The sequence below is a fragment of the Branchiostoma lanceolatum genome, chromosome 17 (assembly GCF_035083965.1).
Source record: "Branchiostoma lanceolatum isolate klBraLanc5 chromosome 17, klBraLanc5.hap2, whole genome shotgun sequence".
In the NCBI taxonomy this organism is placed as follows: domain Eukaryota; kingdom Metazoa; phylum Chordata; class Leptocardii; order Amphioxiformes; family Branchiostomatidae; genus Branchiostoma; species Branchiostoma lanceolatum.
Window position 1 is genome coordinate 13,329,487 of NC_089738.1, and position 16,414 is coordinate 13,345,900.

General features: G+C 41.0%; 1 protein-coding gene and 1 long non-coding RNA gene across 2 annotated transcripts in view; one reads left to right on the forward strand and one right to left on the reverse strand.

Annotated features, from left to right (window-relative positions):
- LOC136422915 (uncharacterized) overlaps positions 1 to 7,287 on the reverse strand; it is a 27,557-nt gene extending 20,270 nt beyond the window's left edge. The window contains exon 1 of the long non-coding RNA XR_010753687.1: positions 7,155 to 7,287. This is a non-coding gene — a long non-coding RNA (uncharacterized lncRNA). The remainder of the gene's footprint in view (positions 1 to 7,154) is intronic.
- On the forward strand, positions 6,673 to 16,230 carry LOC136422913 (protein MIS12 homolog). Its single transcript, XM_066410843.1, has 10 exons — positions 6,673 to 6,790; positions 6,886 to 6,972; positions 7,487 to 7,554; positions 8,396 to 8,428; positions 8,717 to 8,779; positions 12,336 to 12,395; positions 12,703 to 12,783; positions 13,564 to 13,684; positions 13,839 to 13,945; positions 14,711 to 16,230. Exons 1-10 carry the CDS (start codon positions 6,769 to 6,771, stop codon positions 14,753 to 14,755), a joined length of 687 nt encoding a protein of 228 aa, XP_066266940.1. The 5' UTR covers positions 6,673 to 6,768; the 3' UTR covers positions 14,756 to 16,230.
- The last annotated feature ends 184 nt before the right edge of the window (positions 16,231 to 16,414 follow it).

The window sequence follows — 16,414 nt, forward strand, 5'->3', positions numbered from 1 at the left end:
GCAGAGATGCACAGGCTCGGCCGATATCGGGGTCGATCGGACTTAACGGGCAATAAATACACATGGCAAATATTAATAGCATAAGCGGTTAGATCGAAGCAAGAGGGTGCGATTAACCGCCATGTTCATTTTTCTTGCTTTCTTCTTGTCGATTCGCGTCCCTAATTCTGCGCAGAGAGCCGTGCGTTCCGGGGATTATGGGTAGGCAGAACGAATGTGCGCCAAAACTTTAGACTTTAGGAACTGTGGAAAATTGAATCTATGAGAAAAGTACCTACCCTTATCAACTTCCTACCAGTGTGAGTTAGACTCAGAGGCATTCATCAAAACGGGAAAGTTTTAAAGCTTCTTCATGCGAGTGCGTGCCGTAAATTCACTTATGGTTTTTCTTCATTGGAAGTATGATTATGTTGGTACAGTGTAAAACTGAGCTCTTTTTGTATCGTTGGCTCAGATTTCTTTTGAGTGACACCCCTTTACCTATATGACAATTTCACATTTACTTCTTCGAAAATTTAAGAACTAGTGACCATGTATAGCTATAAAATTAAAACAAAACCTTCATGTGACTTTTAGTGCTCTTTTCATATAATTTCTTACGCTTTCTAACGCTTTTTGATTTGACATTTCGCTTTATCTTCATAAATAGGAAGACTTGATATTTTATAGAATAGATGCCAAAATTGTTCTTTGTTCCTTACTTTTAGGTACATGCGGAAATAGTGTGACTAATAAGATATATTAGTACCATGTTCATGGTGATGAGCTTCACATGTGTGAACTATATCCAGATGGGAAGGTTGATTACGCTGTGACTGCCCGATGTACAGTTCGCTTCTCATAATCATTAGCCTATACCTTTTCCAATACTACTTTTATTTATTTCATTTGATTTCATTTTATCTTATTTCATTCATATTCATTTCCCAACACTGGCAAAAGCCATGCTGCTTAACGAATCCATCTCCTCTTACATACATATACAAGTTAGATCAAGAAAATAACAAGAAAGTAACAATAGTGACAAAGCAATAACTGACATGGAAAGACACAAGGACCGATATCAGTTCTACTTGTTCCTCTTGTCCTTACAGACTCAATCTGCGCATGATGCCTGAAACGCCTGACTCTGTTAAAAATCTGATCAAATTGTCAGATTTATTCTGTGCAATTTATCATTACCTGGATGTGTAACCCTCATAGTCATAGTGCTGCTTTTGCTGCTAGAATGTTCAAAGCGTACAGAACAAATATTAGATAGCAAACATAGACAGCTCTTGATAATACTAAAGTTGGACTAAATACATTTAATGACAGAAACTGCAGTATACGAATGTATTATGGGAAATCTGTACGCTAGAACGTCGATGCTTTCTTTTTTAGAAGTTATTTGTATTACCTGTTAGTTTGACATTACCAAAAGAGTGCTTGCCTGACTCGACTACTTGTGGAGAATTGCGACACACCAAAACTAAGGCTTTTTCTTAAGTTAAAAAGTAAACTTTGAATTGTTTCTAACATAACTTTTTTCTGGGGAATATCCAGACAGTTTTGAGAAATTTTAACTACTTCTTTATTTAGTGATTTCTTATATTATCGGCAATGATATTTGTCCTTGCGCCGTAGAGTAGCGTAGATAGATCATGTAGTAGAGTAGGGTGGGGTAGGGTAGAGTAGAGTACGGTAGAGTAGAGCAGAGCAGAGCAGAGCAGAGCAGAGCAGAGCAGAGCAGAGCAGAGTAGAGTAGAGCTCAGCTCTACTACTAATACCGTCTGACGATTTTCACCAAAAAGTCGCTTTCGCACCCAGCAATGAAGTCCGACAGTTACAAGTCAAATAATATACACCTATGGTCGTACAGAAAGTCGATTTCTCCTATGTAAACTCTGTTGTGGCGCAAAATAGACTTTTGCTGATGGGCTCAGAAGGAGTGATAACTATGTACTGTCACAAACAGTTTTACTGCTGGCCGGAGTGAAAGAGGAGCGGAGTTTCTGCTCTATTTTGGACGCCGTCCCACTCGCTACAGGTGCAGGTCCTGTCAGACGAGACGGCCTGCCACCACAAAACTGTCTCTTTCTATCGGCTCTTCAAACAAAATCGGTTATTTCGGAGTGACGCTTGTGAAGATCGTTTGGCCTCTGAGCACCCGGTCCCAGCGGGAGGTTGGGAGGGTGTCTCGGCGGTCACCCTCTGTTCTCGGCCCGAAGAGCGCCCTGTCCGTGCCCGGCACACATGGTTTAGACTAACTGGAACATATTGTTGTCAGGGGAAGAGGGAGATGAAAGGCTTACATGGCTGTACGTAATGGATTATAGGCGTCACGTGATGGTCACGTGATGATGACGTCACTTCCACCCAGAAAAAGTACCTAAAACATGGGAAAGATTTCAAGGTGGCTGCTTCCTTGCTGTGGCTACTACGACCACTTGCGAACAATGTTTCATTGCAGAACGTAGCCAACCAAACCGAATGGACATTATACTGGATATTAAAAGTAAAGCGTTTACCTCAACCAAGGGATTGAAACCATGCTTCTTCTCATCAGTTGAGGATGACTTGGAATCTAAAGGATCCTAAATGTTCTGGGTTCGAAACCCTAGCAGGCCTTAATGAATGGTGTGCCCTTGGACACAACTCAAAGGCACAACCTCAGTCGACTCAGGTGAAGATGAGTGCCTAGCTTTGGTCTCGGATGAGATGTTAAGCCGTGTTTGATGACAGCCACACATCGCGCACTTTAGACAAAACCCCACAGTTATCGAAACGTAGGGGTCCATCCTGGTGTGAGTGGATCATACCAAGGAGGTTTAAACCTCCTTGATCATACCTAGCTTGTACAGTGTAGTGTGTTACGCCCAAAGGCGGTTTACTGATTATGCGGAAAAAACAAAATTCCAGGTGGGCAAAGCCGTCCGCTGAAAACTGCTAACAGCTTAGCTATACGGTTGCCTCAACGATGATGTACACTAACCAAGCTAGGGTTGCGATATTCTATTTCCTCTTTCGTGAGAAAGCCGAGATTGTAATAACGCGATAAATTGGTTGGCTCCTCCCTCCCGATAAGGACAGACGAAACAAAAACAGGCAGGAAATGTCGTGCGGAGACCGCGAACGTGTTGGTTACATCAACATCTTCATACCGCGGCTTATCTACTATTCTACAAGCAGATGTGAGGTCCAGGAAAACATGTTTTCGCACTGACATCTTACTTACTTCTTACTTACTGACATCTGAGTAATGAAATTCAGAACACACTTCCTCAGTTCCTGTGTTTCACACTCTATGATCAAGCTTTGAGGAGTTGATGAATGTGTAGTGAACATTGTACTTCTTTGTGCAGTTTGCACAATGTGTATTAGTATAATAATGATAATCTTAATAAGATGCTGAAAATACCACTGTCCTGATGTCATTCAGCTTACAATTTTAAACCGAGAGAGAGAGAGAGAGAGAGAGAGAGAAGAGACAGAGAAAGAGAGACATAGAGAGATACGAAGAATCGAATGCAGTCGTCTACAATGCCGAATAACTTTCTGAAGTTTGTAACTTTGATTCATAACGTAATCGACAAAAACAGCCATCCTGCATATCTTGCCAGTACATACATGGCTTGTCAAGTAAGTGTTTCCTGAGTGATCGGGTCCTCGATAGAGTATCAGTGATTACTAGCTATCTAGCTTTAAGAAAGTAGCAGAGATCTTCTCTTAAAACCGACCGATTAGACTGTTGAACGCACGCTGCAGGTGACGAGCCTCATTGTTGGCACTCTGCCTTGTCCTGTCCCGTTTAAATCGCGCAATTTGAACGAAGATAACGATGAAGAATGATCACTCTCCAGTTAAGCTGATTATCGACAGAGGTGTTCTTGGCATGCTAAATACTCCGACTTGTAGGTTAACTGTGTTAGATTCATGCACCCAATAGAAAAGTGTTATAATTCTTCCGCTAAAATTAGACTTGTACTGTATAGTTAAAACTTTTATACATCAAGCGCAATTGTTGGACAGCTTTTTCCCCGACTCCTTTACCGTAGGTACAACTTTTGACGCCAACTTAACTTTTACTTGTACATATAGTGACAAGTTTCATTGACGCAACAAGAAGTACAAAAACTCAAAGTGCAAATATCAAATAAATCTTTAAACTCTACTTACTAAGCAATAAAGGCTAACATGAGTAAATCCGTAATATCATGTTCCAATCAGATGGGTATGTTCGTTGGTTTTAGTATCTTCAAGTTCTGGTAACAAACCAATCTTTTATGTATTTGCCTATGTTTGCATTGTGAGAGTTATCACATCTGAAGAGATATTTAAAATCTGCTGATGGATATTGTAAGGGCGCGTGTGACTGTGTCGTAGTTTAGATGAAGGCCACGAGAAGACAACTCTCCGACTTCGACCGCTTCAAGTTGATAAGTTGATGAAGGCCAAGCACAGGCGTTCCTGGCTGATTAAGATGGATGGGCCGCCTGAAGACGGTGCACAGGAATTGAACAGCACTAGGGACACGCATATTTTATGAGTTGTTTTACTTCCAGGAAGGCCCCTGACACTGCCGTGGAAAAAACTCCGGCGGCCTCACGCAGAGGCCAAGTAATAGGTTTAGCAGGTTGGGCGCGGTCCCCAATTTCGGCTAATTATTACTTTCGTCCCAGGACCCCGCAGATTTCGGACCCCGATGCCCGGTGCACTTGGGGTGGGTCGATCAAAGGTCAGGTCTTGATTGACAGCCTCGCAGACGACTTTTTTGAAAAAGTTTACCTCAGAACTCAGGAAAAACAATCACGGATGAATTTGACACGGTTATTGCATGTCTTGTGAGCTTATGTATGCAATATTTGTTGACTAAGGAGGATATGTGGTGGTGTTACCTTTATAGCTACAAGAGCTACTTTTTTGACCCTGAAGGACTGTGGCCATACCCTAGCATTGTATTCGTCAAACCTCACGTAAAAGAACCCAACACGCTTATCGAGAAAAGTAGGAGTGACCCAGTGTGCTCAGTGGCTAAAATGGCGTAGCGAAGCTGCATTGCACAACTAGTTACAATTAACGAAATATCGTCATGCTTCGTCGACGCATGCTTTACTTTTGCATTTGAAATTATAAAACCCTTCATTGTTTTACACGTCGTCTTCCATCCCGGACTACTCACCCCAAATGATGTATCATAATTCGTCATCGTACCTGTATCGTAATAATTGTTACTTTTAGTCTTCATTTTCCAGTGGTGATCATGATTTTAACATTATCAGCTTGCAAGAGTTCATCAAAAAAGAAAATATGAAGTTGTCTGGTACCTTTTCATGTCGATTAATAAAGGAATATAAAAAAAGTCCACGTGTGTCGATGTGCAGTCCCCACCCCTCCCCACCCCCTCTCTCGGCTATAGTTCGTCACCTTTACAGGTGGTGGTCGTTATCACCAATTACCGTCCCATCAGGTCTCGGCGTGACGCGGCCTCCCCGCCGCCCGGCCGCCGGCGCGCTGCCCGCTCCACTTCCGGGCGGCTAACGAGTCACAGTCCGTGTTTACCTTTCCTCAACAATAAGAAACAATTCCCTGGGACGTTCTGTAAATAAGAGCTCGTGGGGGGACGTCGTGGTCAAGCGGTGAGAATACTAGTTCAATACGTACCATGTACAGTAGTAAAGGGAGCGCTATGGTGTCCGTTTAGTGCGGTCACATTCGTCTTAAAACGTCGTACGATTTTGATGTCGTACGATTTTAAAGTATCCTGTGACAGAACCAATGGCCGATAAGGAAGCAAAATATCAGTTCGGAAAAAATACTATTGAATTTTGTAACACATGTGCAAAAATTTATTAGAATACCTTCAGTTTGCGATCGCTCGACGAAGGTGACCAGGCCCTAATTAGAAGCCAAATAAAGACAAAATTATCAGCGCGTTATAAAGTGGCCCGATTCTTAAGTTTTAAGTTCAGGAAAAATGATGACGAAATTCCATAAAACTTCAAAGCAAGTATCTAGTAATAGTATGGAAACACAGTACCTAGCCGTTTGTTGTAAAAGTCTATAATGTAGGTCAATGTAATGTACGTTTTTGTAACGTTTGTTATGAACTACGGGACTTTGAAAAACAGGTAACTTTTCCATTCTATACAACAAGTCATTACACTTACGGGTAACGTTGAACGCTCTCATATTAACTATTATTAACTCCTTATAATTAATCATAAACGGTAAGTTTTGTATCTTCAGCTCATATCTGAAAAGAAGCATAAAAATCGGTCCATGACAAAAACATTGGTTAGCTAGACAGCTGTAATTGAAATTTGGGAACACCTCTCCAACATGACCTACATGACCCTAATCTCCACATACTCCCCAGAGTCATCGGCCGATTCTATTCATTAACTTTTCATCCCTCATTAGACACGGGCTCGGGTGATGTCTGCACTTCACATCAACATTGACCGACGTCACTTTGATCTCACGCGCCGCACAGATGTTGCGCACATGTCAAAACTGTCATCATTTATGATTTCTAAAAGAAAACGGCGGCTTAAAAATTCTGAAGTTCAAGTGTATTATATCAATTCAACGTAATATCTAAAATCTGTGAGTTTAGGTCAATGGTTTTCACATAACTGTTTGATAACTTCGTAAACGCCAAGTCCGCCAAGGAAAAATCGGGCTGTGATGCAGAGAAATTTTGCTAGAGGTCGCAAATGAATAGTGTTTGTTGTTGTTGTCTGCTGTCCCGCAAGGAGAGTTCTGGGATACGTCACATGACCAAAAATGGCGGCATCTTCAACTGCAGGTTTGTGAAAGTGTATCGAAATATCTGCAGTTTCAGAGAAATTACTGTGTCTTTGTCATCACCCTGACGTGCTAACATTGTTCGTTGAATCGTAGAAGTTGCGGGGGATATGGGTGAGTTCCAGGCCGTAGAATACGCCGTTCAGCACTTCGGGTTCACGCCACAGTCGTTCACCGATGGAGGTAAGTGGGGAGGGGGGTGATTTCAAAACATAGAATGGCGCGAAATCTCGTACGGTATACGAACGTGTGGAAACACTACCGTTGTTTCTTTTACACACGAACACATGCCATCACATAAAAATCTCACACTGTTCTTAAAGATATGAAAGCTCCGTGAACAAATTCTGACGGGATTTTCTCACCTGTTCCTTCAAATAAATTTTTGGGCCGCTGCAAATGTGGCAGGTTGTCCCGGACACCTGTCAATCATGGCAGCCATCTTTGTGTCATGTCTGGTACAGGGCATCATGGGATAGAACCATACCAGGACCTCTGTTTTAGCAAGGACATAGAATTGATAAATACTGTGATATGAAAAAATTGCACGATGGAGATGGACAAATGTAACTGTAACGTTAACATTTTTTGTTGGAAAAAGAACTCAAACAGAATCAATCCATCTTTGTCTTACTAAAGAAGTCTTACATAGAAACTCTTGTAACCACCACAGTTTAGTATGAATTGTTTCTTCCAGTGTTTAATGTGATGGTGGATAACCTGCATGACACAATGAATGCCGCGGAGCAGTACCTGATGTCAAGGGTCAGACAAAGTTTGCTCGTTTATTCATATGTTTGTTAGCTTGCTTAGCTTGTATGTCACTTGATTTTCTCTGTACATGATACTACTAGACCCCCACTGGAAATCAGTGATTAGAGAGGTCTGCATGCATGCCTTTTTTCTGTGAGGCGTAGTGAGCTATTTTAATTCACTATTAATCATAGCTAGTCCACTCTCATTCAACCTTAATCGTTGTTGGTAAATTATTCGTCAAGTGTAACGTTAATTGTTAGGATCGTACCGTTATGCATTGCCAAACTTGCATTAAAGGCACCCAGAGCATTTGATGAGGCTTGAAAACTGGAAATATTCTAGTTGCTGTAATCTTCATGAAATTGACATTTAATGCCACTGTTAACCACATTTGCGTGCAGATTTCTTATCAAAAGTGCTCAAAAGCGGCACAAAAGGTACGCTACATGGTGATATCTTAGTTTCACGCTCCTAGTGTAAATAGACTGATACCATAGCCTCACCCACCTTCGTCAGAATGTAGAATGCAAAATTAAAACATAAGAATGCAAATATTTGACGGACATGCAGTTACTCTCTCATTGGTCGAACCGCTTATTGTGATGGACACTCAGAACCAGTCTATTAAGGCTTCTAAGTGTTTCCAGGATCCCCCCATACAGACCCTCACTACGCCTTCCCCTTTTATGTTTTTACTTGTCTTTTTTATACATGATACGGACAAATGACACATTTAGTTTTGCACATATCCCACTGTTAGTATATTGATGCTGTAGTAGAATGTTCAATAAAGTTGTTTTAATTGATGATTTAAGAATAGAAGCTGATAGTTGCTCTGTCTGAATTACAGTACAGGGATGTGCCAAAAGAAGAAGTCAAAGCGGTAAGTACCACTCTTGCGGCAAGATCACTACTACAATTATTGTATCAATATTCTTATCATTTTGTCCAAATATTGTTGCTTTAGATTATGTACTGAACAAATAAAAACCGAATATAGATACGCCAAGAATAGTTACTCAAGCAACTGGATACAATTTTGAAACAGTCAGATATTTCAGACAGCATCCGCTGTCTTTCGTCAGTGGCTAATATAGATACTTTTTCTATATAGAGTGATAAAAGGCATAGAGTAGTTGTCTCTTATACCAACTTCTTCCTTTTTTCACAGGGTACACAACAAATCATCCTGAAATTTCTCCAGGCATTCCAGAAAGCTTTTGACAAACTGGAGGTATGTTTCAGAGGTTGTTCATAATGCACTAGGCATGCACTGTAAATCTTTAAATGTTTACAATGGTTTTAATTTCATGGTTTTAGCAGTAAACTCTCCACTACAAGTTCATGACACAGTGAATAAGTGTTTTCAATGTATTAAAAATAATAATAATGGTTTTTATTGGTCAGAAATTACCCACAATGGCAGCCTTTCTAGCGCTGAATTGATGCAGGTATTAGAGGTTTCACACACTACACAACATATATAATATCTTATCCACACTCTCACCTCTCAAATAGAAGTACCCCCTGGAATATAAGTACCCCCCGGAAAAATCTTCAAAATGTAATATAAGTACCCCCTGAAATAAAAGTACAGTCAAACCTGTACATGTATTAGCGGTCACCTTTGCATAGCGGCCACCTGCCCATAGTGGTCACTTTTTGTCGGTCCCTTGGATTTTTCCCATTGACATAAGCATTAAGAATTAGGCTATAGCGGCCACCTGTCCAACGCGGTCGCGGCCAGACGATTTTCGGTCCCGCGAGTACAGTAACACTGCCGATTACGGCCAATGTGCGCCGGTGGAAGCCGCATCGCCACCGCACGCCGGGTTCAAAATCTTCATTTTCTAATGCAGTAATCAAGTTTATGTGAACTCAACTTGACAGGATAATAATAAAGAAAACAAGAATGTTTTATCTTCGTTAGATTATCCATGGTTTGACGCGCGCGAAGTCAAGTATTTCTTCACATGGCTTGCGTTTGTACATCGTAGAATATTTGACTATTTCTGTGCATTTGGATTGGACAAAGATGACGGTATTTTTTGGAAAATACAACCCGCACATGTATCTGATGCGCTAAGTTGGCGAATTATTTCAATGTCGGCCCAATATTTCCGTTTTCCCCGGGAATTCATCCGAAAATGTGCCTAAACACGATTTTCAATATGGCGGAGCAGCATAAAGGTCATCGGACGACACCACTGTTGCGGAGGTATAGTGTGTTAAATTAATTTTGCTGCAAACTATCACTGAGGATAATTACTGAACCAAAAGCTTCAAACTAAATATGGATAACATTACTATCTTGTAAAATTTGGGCTGTTGCAATTTTCTGAAAAGAAAAAAGCCCTCAAAAGAGCGACCTTCCTCTCATTACCCTATTAGCATAATGGTAGAAGCTGATCATGACAAGTAAACAACAACAGATTAGGAAAATTGTCGCCACGATTTTATGTTTAAAAACGGTCGAAAACGAACAGTAAGTGGCAACTGAGCAACATATATTTTGTTCTATACTAACTAGGGGGCATTTTGCTGCGAAGAACTTTGTTTCATATGATTAAAACTCGTTGGTGACGCGGTTGCCGGCAGCGAAGCAGTCGCGAAGGATCAAGAGTTGAGTATGGCGATGCTGGTCTGTTCAGACATGAAGCTCGAGCAAACCATGGATTTTGGAGTTGGCAGATACAATAATTCTTTTTTCAAGCCCATAATAGAAGTAAAAGAACAACAATCGAATTTCTAAAATGTGCCTTACCTATGTAATGTTTACATGTGTACTGTACGGTGAATAAATGTGCTCAGTGGGTACTGAAAATATGTGTCACTCGTGGTCAATTAATCAACATTTTCTCCATAGCGGCCACCTGTCCTTAGCGGCCAGTTTTGGCCAGTCCCTTGAGTGACCGCTATAGACAGGTTTGACTGTACCCCCCGGAAAATGTCAAAATTGACAGTCGAGGTAAACTGTGTCCACACGACTGTCCGAAGGAAATAAGATAATAAGCAGGTAGGTTGCATCTATTCAATTATGCCTGAGGACCATATACCTATTAAGTATATGAATATTGAACAGAATAACTGTACGCTTGCTCAAATCATGATGATCCTTCTCGCCACTTCGATAAAATATAATAATAATGTTGAAAAATTAGGCATAGGTTCCCCGCTATGACCCCTAACCGGGGGCCATGGTGCTTCAAATTCAACAAGTGAAAATGTACATGATACAACTTGTATATGCATTTGGAACTTGCAGCAAGTGATCAAGGAAAATTGTTGTAACATGAATTTCATTATCTTTTATCATTGCCTTTATCATTACTGACATATAATCAAAATCATCAGATCGCTAAATTGTTCCTAATCATATTTTCTAAAGACATTATCCCCCTAAAAAAAACAAATATGAACACCAAAAAAGGGTTATGTCCATGAAATTTTGCTCCATAGCGTCGAGAACAAAGTTTTTGTGAGGCGCTCGGATTTCGAGTTCTCGCGGTTGAGCACACAATATTGAACAAAGCTCGACTGTAAAAGTAGCACAGCGTCTCAGGCCGCAAATACGAAGAAATTACCGATTGCATGTTGACAATAGAAACGGCCCTTTACCGCTAAATTTGGAAAATCTTACGGTTATTCTGAAATACAAACCCTCCTAAAATATAGATAGATTTCTGTGTCCATCGTTGCCGCAAAGTATAATATTTTTCACGCGTTTGCGGTATCATTTTAAAGATCGTAATCTGTACTGTGCAATATGCTGCTAGTTTTACTGTAAGCACGCCTGATGGTGCCGCCGCCATGTTTCGAATTCGATGGCAAAACATGCTGTTGTCTACCGCTCGTTTTGTGCCGTTCTTAGATTTTGCGGCCTCAAAATACATATCACAAGGGAACTTAAGTTATAATTGTCGTTTTTACGTGTAATGTATCTTCTGTGAACGAATTATTCTTCCGCCGCGCTACCGAATGCGGTCATCGAATTCTTCCCTGTGCAAGTCTAACGTTTACTACTCGACACGTTTTTTGATCAGATGCTTTGGTTTACGATGTAAACAGAGACTGTCACAGTTATTGACATGACAATTGTATTTTGAAATGTCAGTATTGCGTCTTATTTTCCCCCAAAAACAACGTTAGCTTTGTAAAGTCATAGCAAGGAGGTTATTTTAACCTCCTTGGTCATAGCGAGATCGATCGATATGTTACGAGTGCCGCAAGGATTTCACAAAGGCCGCCGCCGGTCACAGCGGTGGGGAAATCAACGCCGCTAGGCCGAAAAATAGCGAATTACTGGCAAAAATACAGGGGAAATATGGGCAGAAAAAACAAAAACTTCGCTTTTAGAAGGATTTCTGGTTAGCAAAATCCTGATTTTTGAAAAAATAATAAACGTACCGTCTAAAATAAGAAAGTACCGGGCGGATTTTGAGGCGAAAAAAAATAAACGTACCGGTACGTTTATTTGAGAGGTGAGAGCACTTGCATTTTGTGGAACTGTCGCAAGGGTTTGGTCGGCTGCCATTCAGCGCCACCAGGTGACCTCAATACGACTTTCCCCAACCGAAGATCGGTGACATGGCAGGATTCGAACTCGGGACCTCTTGGCTCTGAGTCAAACGCTCTGCCGTTGTGCCACACGACCCCACTACTGTATTACAGAAATAAATCTACAGTAGTTGAAATATTTACATCAGTAAATTTGTAGTGCAAATTTTAAAATGTTAACAGGGGTGAAAGTCCTTGCCTTGCCTTCTCACCATGTGTTTTCTTGCACTCAGTCGTACCTTCTGTCCAACCTGTTCCAAGTACCTGACAATGTGCTGTTACCTGAGGACAAGGTAGGTACAGCAAAATTACTCAGTAAAATGTATGAAAAGACACAAACATATTATATCACCTGCACATGCAGGTTAGGCCAGGTAACATTGGAGCTGTGAAAGTATTTCTTTTTATTTGATCCATACTTCATGTTTGCAGGTGTCATGTGCAGGTAGGATTTGCATGTTGCCTGCACCAGTGCAGGTATGCGAAAAAATCATGAGGACCAAACGTTTCAATGTGGGCAACTATGTAGTACATATATAATATGATCATCAAGCACCCCTGCAGTACTGGGTTGATTGGTTTGTCCTATTGTTATACCAGGTTCAAATGGAACAGTACACTCCAGAAGAGGAGGCAAAGCTAGATGACGAGCTGGATTTTCTAAGGAGGAAAATAAGAAATGTGAGTAAAAAAATATCTTCCCTAACATGTCTGGACATGACTGGAATAGCCTGGAATCCAGACCTATTATAGCTCCCGAGTCTCTCTCCGCAAATCAGTAATTTGCGGAGAGAGACCCGGGAGCTATAATAGGTCTGGATTCCAGGCTATGACTGGAACTAAGTGGAAGGGAGTCGCATTGTCCTTTAGGAGGGGGACATTAAGGCGGTGGTCCCCATGTCGAAACTCTGCATGTAAAAGAATCCAACACACTTAGCGAGAAGTGTAGAGGTGACCTGGTGTGCTTGGCTAAAATATGTGAGCCATAGCAAAGCCATGCACTACTGACTATTGAAGTATTAGCTTCATCTTCAGTCTGAGGCCGCCTGCTTCACTTTTCTTTACAATATTCAATGCCTTGTAAGATATAGTTCAAAGTTTTATCATGGTTACACTGCAACGTTTGACTTCCCGCAGGCCATGTATGTGAACACTTGTCTGAAGTGGAAGTTGTTGGTGGGCAGGAGTGCCCAGTTGCTTTAGGGATGAAGTAACTAGATGTAGATGAAGATACTAGTAGTTGCATCATGGTCTTGGTAGACCTAAGAAGCCTTGGATCGAGTGTGTCAGGAAAGACATTAAGGTGTGCGGCCTCACCAGCATGAACCCGCTGGAGAGTTGCTTGGAAACGTGGTATGAAGACTAGCTGACTGCTGCCCATCCCTGTGTCAGGGTCCCCGCAGGAGTATAATCGAATACTGGATACTACTCCTTAGACTGTAATGTTTGACTTCTCTGCAGGCCGTGTATGTGAACACCTGTCTGAAGCAGGAGCTGGAGGATCTTGGGAAAGTGCAGCAGCAGATGGAGCGGCTGCTGATGCAGGTGGCAGAGATAGAGAGGACCTGCAGTGACGCTCATGGTAGGCAGGGGGCGCTGCACTCACATTCTAGTTGTAGCTGATGTACACTTGTTACAGTCCTTTGTGTTTTTTGCTCACACAGTAAAGTAGTGTAGTGTTGCACTTGTTATCAAAATGGTTAAACTATATTCTGTGGTGGTTTTCTTTCTTCCAGTGCACGAGTTGAAAGAGGCTATCGTGTTCCGGAGCAGTAAAGTGACCGCGTTGATCGATGTTGTGATGTCTGTCATGGCGCATGGAGGGGACACAGAACATACACAGGTAGTCAAGTCATTTTATTTCTGTCTGTCTGAAGGGAAACAATTCATTGTCAGACGAAGGAAAGTTAATGCCTGAGTGCCATCCTATTTCTACCGGGCTCCTACACTCGCTACCCTAAAAAATATTTTTTTAGGGTAGCGAGTGTAGGAGCCCCGGTAGAAATAGGTTGGCACCCAGGCTAGGAAAGTTAATGTTGTGATTCTGATTTTCGTCTTGAAAAAATTAGGGTCAGTAGGTATGGGTTCTCTCTTTGTCTTCTTTTGATTTCAGCCAAAGTGATCCAACAAATATTAACAAAGTAAAACTCAAGTGCATCAGGACATTGGTATTTTCGACTGTTTACAACATATTATAATCATACAGATATACATGGGGCAAGCACAAGTATATTTATAAACTGAACAAAGAAGTACAAATTCTTACATCAACTATCAGAATGTGAAAAACAGGAATTCTATTTTGAATTTCATCGCTCAGATATCAGATCAAAATTTTTATGTCCCTTGCCAGCGCAGCACCCACAAAAATGCCAGGGTCGGAGGATTTTTGTTGGGGTCTTTTTGGATAACCGGAACACCCAACCTTTTTATCCTAGGCCTCAGTAGAATCTTGTGTGTTTTTATCTAACTGTTTGTATGGGCCAATTTTGCACTAATTCAGATTGCTATTGCATGCTGAAGCAAAGAAAATTCTAAACTACTTATACATGTCCTGTTATGTCTTGGTATGTTCATGATAATCTCATAAGTCTTCTCTGTTTTGCAGGATCAACTTACAGACCTGGAGAAGAAAATGAGTAGATTTTCCTAAACCAAAATCACAATTAGAAGAAATTCCATGTCTGTTTTTATTTCAACTATTACCTATCCGTTGGATGAAGTAAGACTAACAACACAAAGATGTTTTTAAGGTATTTGTTTGGCAGCATCTTGAAACTTAAGTCTTCTTTACAGCAGGATTGTGTTAAGACCCAGTTACACATAGACAAACATGGCTCCTGACCACTAGCCAACCAAGGTTGGCGTAGGTTGGAAGCAATGAGATCAGTTCTGGATTCAGAGTCAAATTTGACTCTCAAACACACCCTGACCACTACTGCACTGACTTACTCCCAACCACCAGCCAACTCATTTCAGACATTTTGTCCAGAGCTGAATGTTTTGAAAATTTTAATACATTCGGCTGGTGCAACCAAACACCAGTCAACCACCACCGATCTGCTCCTGAACCACTCCTAACTAGTGCTGCGTACCTAAACGTAACAGCAGGTACAGGTACAGAAGTTTAGGTACCTGGACAATTTGAAAAATTGACATTTGTTCTTCTGACAGAAACATGAACTGTTTCAATTTGTCAGTATCTTTATTCAAAGAACATAACTAGGTTTCCTACTACCAAACTCCCTTGGCTTTGCTATCAAAACTACCAGCCTGCCTGAATGATCTGTTGCATATTAGTTACGCTATTCTAAGGTGTCACTTTGGTCACGTTTGGTGTTGCATAATGCCATGAGGTCAGGAGATCAGTCACAAAATAGGCACATACTTGGTGTAAATTCATATCGGTACAGTACCGGTACTTCATGATCCGGTATTTTGGACCTGTACCTAATCAATTTTTACGGTACAGTACCGGTAAGCAGCACTACTCCTAACCATTGTTGGGGGAAGGTCAGGAGGCCGTGTTTGGCTATGTGTAACCAGGGCTAACAACTCCATGGTTTGGGGACTAACAATTCCATGTACCCAACACCTGAACCACCAGATTACAAACCTTTAATTTTACCTACACTAACCTCCATTAGTGGCATTTTGAGCGCAGATTTTATATCTCAGTGCCCTATTTTATACACAACAACATTTATTGTGTAGATGTATATACATGCTGCATGTACAAGATAGAAAACAAACTGTGTAGAATTTCTTTCTTAGACATGTGTTGTCCATTGAATCATGTTTTAGACTTAGCATAGTATACAGCTATTTTGTATTAGTTTGCTTTTGCAAGTCTGATTAGAATGTGTAACATTTGCTACTGCAAAAGATGTACACAAGCTTTTAAACATTGTTTCTACTATGTCTAGTTTGAGTTTTATACTATGTCTAGTTTGAGTTTCATATAGTTTAAGTTTTTATGCATTAAAAATCTGTGGACTGCATATAGGTAAGGACACTGGTCATGATTGATTCATACAGACACAGAGAAAGTTGCTTTTGTATATTTTTGTGAGGGATTCTTTTCCTAAAATTACACTACAAAAAGGCAAATAAATTTTTGTATTAGTGTCCCGAGCATCTTATCTATTGAATCAAGTCAGTGTGGACTAAGGGGATATGCAACTCTAATTTTAAGCTTGGATGGTTTCAATAGTTATGTAACACCTACCGTCTGATTTGAAAGGTCAGGCCACTTAAGCCCCTATCTCACTGCTGGGCCCGCGACATGCTGGCGACCTCGCTGCGTTCTAAA